Source organism: Humulus lupulus, chromosome 6 (assembly GCF_963169125.1).
Source record: "Humulus lupulus chromosome 6, drHumLupu1.1, whole genome shotgun sequence".
In the NCBI taxonomy this organism is placed as follows: domain Eukaryota; kingdom Viridiplantae; phylum Streptophyta; class Magnoliopsida; order Rosales; family Cannabaceae; genus Humulus; species Humulus lupulus.
The window spans coordinates 195,464,014-195,469,457 of NC_084798.1; the positions used below are offsets into that span (position 1 = coordinate 195,464,014).

The 5,444-nt window shown below is 35.6% G+C and overlaps 1 protein-coding gene across 2 annotated transcripts; it reads right to left on the minus strand.

Annotated features, from left to right (window-relative positions):
• Positions 1 to 265: 265 nt before the first annotated feature.
• On the minus strand, positions 266 to 5,029 carry LOC133782902 (calmodulin-binding protein 60 E). 2 transcript variants are annotated; one of them, XM_062222348.1, is made up of 7 exons: positions 4,585 to 5,029; positions 3,890 to 3,965; positions 3,520 to 3,578; positions 2,604 to 3,097; positions 2,056 to 2,216; positions 1,742 to 1,945; positions 266 to 1,361 (listed from the first exon to the last, which is right to left on the minus strand). In XM_062222348.1, the coding sequence occupies exons 1-7, from the start codon at positions 4,701 to 4,703 to the stop codon at positions 633 to 635; spliced, it is 1,842 nt and encodes a 613-aa protein (XP_062078332.1). In that variant the 5' UTR covers positions 4,704 to 5,029; the 3' UTR covers positions 266 to 632. The 2 variants fall into 2 exon arrangements, with proteins under 2 accessions (XP_062078332.1, XP_062078333.1); XM_062222349.1 differs by lacking the exon at positions 3,890 to 3,965 and having other exon boundaries at positions 4,585 to 4,680.
• Positions 5,030 to 5,444: the final 415 nt, after the last annotated feature.

Sequence of the window (5,444 nt, forward strand, 5' to 3'; positions counted from 1 at the left end):
TAATTTTCCTTTTTTTTTTTATTAAAGTTGGCATATTTTATAATTATGGGGTAGGAGGAAGCATAAAATCTCAAATTTCTCCTTTTAAATAGCAGGGGCAATTTTGTCTAATTATTCAAAAAAATTATAATTTTGTGATAATCTTAAGATTGATATAGTGTAAAAATAGTATATATTATGATTCATAAAGCATCAAGTTTTCCCATGGTATAATCAACAACTGTCATGTCATATCTCATGTATTGGTCCATCCTACCAACCAAAATTGATAAACTAAACGAATACCATTCTGAATATTATTATTCTTTTTTAGAAACAAATAACAAAAATTCCTTAATCTGAATTGGAGAAGACAAGGCACACCGAGTGGAAACTGCTTACAAGCACTAAAAAAAAAGTAATAAAAAAAGGAATTTGGAAACTGTTATTTGGTTTTTGTTATAAATTTACAAGTAAACAACATTTCACAGTGAGTGTAGCTGATTCTTGGTAAAGTTCTAGATACTGAAGATATAGGAGATCAAGCTTCAACCCCCAATGAACTACTTTTCAAGCAACATTCCTTTTTTTTCCCTGTGTTCTTTTCAAAAACGTAAGAGCATCAATGAGATCAGAGGCAATCAGTTTTCAAGTCAGTCAAGCTCAGTCAGCTGTGCTCTTCTCTCTGCAGCTCTCCTCCTTACAAAAATTCCCCACCTTAAAGCAGCTTTGAGCTTAAGCCACCCAACAACAGCCTTACCAGAACTCTTTCCACGCTCCTGTCCAAATGGCTGATCCATCTGAGGATTATATTGCACTCCATAACTATAACAAGCCTGATCAGCATGACCAAAGACTCCAGTCCCCATTCCGACTCCAATATTAAATGTCTTCAGAAGTCTCTGCATATCATCACCCTCCAGCATCTCCGAACTCCTGAGCCGGATTTCCTCAGCCACTATGTCCTCCAATCCCTGCCCATCCCTTGGCCGTGACCAGTCTCCTGGAAAATACGAACACCCAACTGCGCCAGTACCACCTGACATGTAATCCATGCTGCTAGGCAATACTGCTTGTTGGTTGTTGTTTAATGTCATCGGCGCAGTTTGATCAGACCTCGCAAAGTGAAATTCGTTTGGCTGAGGATTTGATGGTTGGATGTTTTCGGGTTGGAAGTGGCGGCTGCATTCAGGGACTAACTGTTGCCTGTTCTGAGTGGTTTCACAAAGGTGAGCTGAGGCATAGTTGTGGCTAGCCACGGGTGGTAGCGCTGCTACCTTACCTTTTCTGGTGCTGGTTTGAGAGTTTAGGACCTTTCCATCATATTCTATAACTTCATGCCAATTTTCATAAGCACCCTTCACTAGAGAATCCACAGAAACCTGCAATACAGAATCCAACTAAATAAGGGGTTCATTTCGTTTGGAGTTCCTTTCATTCAAGCACACAAGCATAAAAGAGATGATTTTCTACCATGAAAATTTATTGTATATTTATTCCTCCATGTAATGTGTCATTTATTACTCTATTTAATGATTCTTGGCCATTTAAGATGGTGTTGATTCCACCAAACATACAAGCAAGAGTAAAGTGAAGCATAGACAAGCCTGTTATCTATTTACGTTGATTTTGAAGTTTGCTTTTGAAATTCTGAGTATGGAGCTTATTGCAGATAAAAGTAAACCAAGGAAATAAAATAATAACTTGCTAATGAAAAGAAGGTAAATTGTAGTAAGCAATTCCAAGAGTTTTAAGATCAAACCTTCTGATTGTTGTTAAGCGATTCTAGAGGGAGAAACTGCCCATCAGAAACAAGGCCCCTGAGCTCATAAATATGATTGAAAACAACTCCAGTGCATTGATTTTTGTCGGTATAGTAAACATAGAGTTTCCCACCTAGGACACATGTCTTGGCATGCTCCACAGTATTTTCCCACATTCTGTTGGACATTCCACTTCCAAGGATCTGGATTGTGAATGACAATGGTAAAGAAAATACACCAAGAAAGATGTCAGAACAATTGAAGGTACTTCATATGTGCCAAAAAGAAGGTGATAGGAAATTAAGATCCTTACACTTCTTAATCTCTGAGTATCCTTAACTAGAAGACGAAGGAAGTCTTCAACAGTGACAATATCAGCACTGATCAATTTCTTATGTAGAGCACCATCCTTTGCTATTCTATCTAATCTCCAAACTTCATCATGTAGAACAGGTGGATAATGTTTCTTGTACACTGCAAATCATTGTAAAAACAGACTTATTAAAACAAGCTCTCCTAAGAGTTATTCAAGAAAGAGTGGAGAGAACTTTTAGGTCACAATTGGAAAGTAGAATTGGAATGAATCAAAAAATAAAAAACATAGTAGAATGAATGAGTTGATCATTTGCCAATAATAAATTTAGGAGAAAATAAGTTGGATGCAAAGTTGTAATTTTTTTCCTTACCATTTGAAATATATTAAGATGAAGGATTGGATAAGATTAAATTATCCCATGCGGATTATTTAGGTTGTTGGATTAACTTTTTGTTTATTCTACTTTCCAAACATGACCTTAATAATTAAGTCGAAATTATATTTGGTGAAACAGCTAGGGAAATGAAAACTGCAAGATGACTCACATTCTCCTCTATGATCTTTAACCGCAAAAGCATCGGTTTTAGCTTCACGAATTCGAATACCTTCACAATATCCTGGGGAAACCTTAACTCCAAGCCTGAATTTCCTGCTCCTTATCCAACTAGAATTGTCAGTGAAAGTAAGGTCTCCTATGGTACCTACTCCTTCCTTGAGGGTCACATTTGTATCTCCTGTAAGAAGTGGCCTTTTCCCATCACGTTCCTTTACTTGAAAGTTTTCAAAGTGCTCCATTGTCCAATCAACATTAGCCTCCTCATTAAAATCGCCTTCAAGCACGACAATGTTCAGCTTTGCAGCGGATTCTGGTCCCGTTTGCACAACACTGCCTGTGCTCATGTCCATCAAGACAACATGAATTGCTGCTCCTTGCTCTCCACCAACCTTTGCTCCTGTGAATATATGAGGTGGCATCCTTGTTTTGAACTGAAGCTGCAGAACTTTTCCTTGTGGACCAAGTATTCTTGGCGGCGGAGACCTGTAATGATTGAAAATGGAAGAGTTCATTTACAAATAGCTTAATGATCATCACAAAGATCTCATCTATGGCTTTACCATCCCCCTCTCCAATCAATTTTCAATAATAATAATAATAAAAAAAAAGAATAATACTGAATAATGAGAGCTAGTGAAACATATACAGAAGCAAAATGTTTGAATCGGAGGAATGTATAAACATTATGTTTCCATTTGTGTAATTTCCTATTAATAGGCAATGGGAAAATAAAAATCTTTTCACTTTGATCCTTAACAGACTCAACTAGCCACTCCACTCAAGTCTGATGAACTAAACTTTCATCATACATACTACTGAATGGAGCAAAATTGAAAAAGATTCAGAATTCTTTTCACTCATGGAAATGAACAAAAGAAGCTTGTGGAAGTTAAAGAGGAATATACCTCCCAGCCAATTTAGCGGGACCCAACTTTGTCAAAGCGCGCTCGATCTCTTCGCTGACCTATTTTCAAGACAGTTGCAGAAGAAGCAAAAGAGTTAGGACTTAATAAATTTATGGATGATCCAGACCACTTCAAAATATATTCCATTTATGCACCATACTAGTTGCCACAACATTATACATTTACTACATAGAAAACTGAAAATTGAATATTATGATTCATTCAATACGGAGATAGGAAAGCAAAAGTGAATATAATGTTGCTCATCAAAATATCATAGAATACAAGCTACTAGGTAAGAAGACGAGACTGCAGCAAGCCACAACTGGTCTTTCTTTCTCAACATAAAGCAAATGGCAACGTGACTCACAATTCTGCGGAGCAGAGGCTCCAAAGATGAGCATAGTCTTTGTAGGCTATCCACCTTCAAAGCTTCCACAATTACACTGCATATGAAAGGAACTGCATAAACAATGAGGAGTCCAAAATTGGCACCATCTCATTCCCTAGTATAGTAAAAATGGAACTAAAAAACTACTTTTAAAGTGAAACTAATGAAACCCCAGATACAATTAACAGATATGGATTAGGCTAGTCCTTAAATAGACAATTAGTAGATAACTATGCTGTTCTTTAACTTAGATATTGTTCCCCTTTATGATTGGTGGATTCAAACAATCTTTTACAATCTCAGTGAAGTAGAAAAGGATTTTGTCTCAAAATCCGTCAAGTTCTGAGCTAACTAGTAGATTTTTGTGAAGTGAAGTATAAATATATACAAAAAAAAAAATCCAAATAACATCGGAACTCACTACTTTTAGTAAAATAACATATTCTTTTTTATATATATAGTTCATTAATTATCTAATTTTTTTAGATTTGATGTTCCAATAATGCTTAAACAGATGGCTGAATCAATAGAATCAGAGCTTGGTCTTAAGGCTCAAATATTTGGTCAAACAAAAAAGTTGATAAAAACAATGCATTATTTAAAAAAAAAATCAAAAATACCCTTTAATGGAAAACGAATAAATCCAATGAAATAAATGAAACTAGGAGACAAACCTCGCCAGAGCAGGCAACCTGCGCTTTTTCGAGTCAGGTAACTGGTCTTCTTCTGGCTCATCCTCAATACCCTCTTCATAAGCTCTCTTGTCAACCCTTGTGGTCCTGGAACTTTCCATTTCGAGAAACTTTAACTAAATCCCAAATCAAGAAACCAACCCAGGAATGTTCTAAAAATCCTACAAATACTCTTAAGAAGCTTCAAAGAAGAACACCACCCACCACAAGAAGAACCCCAAGTCCAAAAAAAAAAGTAGTTTTTATGAAACTTAGTCACAAAGACTCTGAACCCAAAAGACAAAAGTGTGTTTTTAAGGAAAATTTGGATCTGGGTGTTGTAATGAAGATCTGTTTGAGAAGTTTTGGATAGATCTAAAGTCGATTTATTAATTCATATTTTGACGTAGGACATTATGAATAATATATATTTATTTATGTGGGGAGTGACACTATATCGTATATTATAATGTATATAATTCAACGTCACAGCTGGGTTTGGTGTGTAATGCTCGTGCTAGAGTGCATGAACGTCCAAACCCTTTTTATTTAAAACCGCGTTTGGTGCTGCTCTCTTTTAGTATCAACTTTTTTTTTAATAAAAATAAAAGGCATATTTGAGTTTTGCTTCTAAGTCAAAAAAAAAATCTAGTCATTTAAATTATTTAAAAAAAATGCTAATTTTTTTATAATACCCAAAATACCTCTTCTCTCTTCCCCCATCTCTCTCCCTCAATCAATTCCTTACTAAACTCTCTCTCTAGGAAAAAAATACATGGGTAAGTAAAATATAAGAGAACTCAATGTAACGGCAAATATTCCTTATGACACTAAAATACTACATTTCGAACATATATTGGCAT

Excerpts from the sequence above, each read along its gene's own strand:
- LOC133782902 (XM_062222348.1), bottom strand. The coding sequence starts at position 4,703 with ATGGAAAGTTCCAGGACCACAAGGGTTGACAAGAGAGCTTATGAAGAG. Across the intron at positions 3,098-3,519 it reads CCCGCTAAATTGGCTGGGAG|GTCTCCGCCGCCAAGAATAC; the intron begins GTATATTCCTCT and ends CAATCATTACAG. Across the intron at positions 1,362-1,741 it reads CGCTTAACAACAATCAGAAG|GTTTCTGTGGATTCTCTAGT; the intron begins GTTTGATCTTAA and ends TCTGTATTGCAG.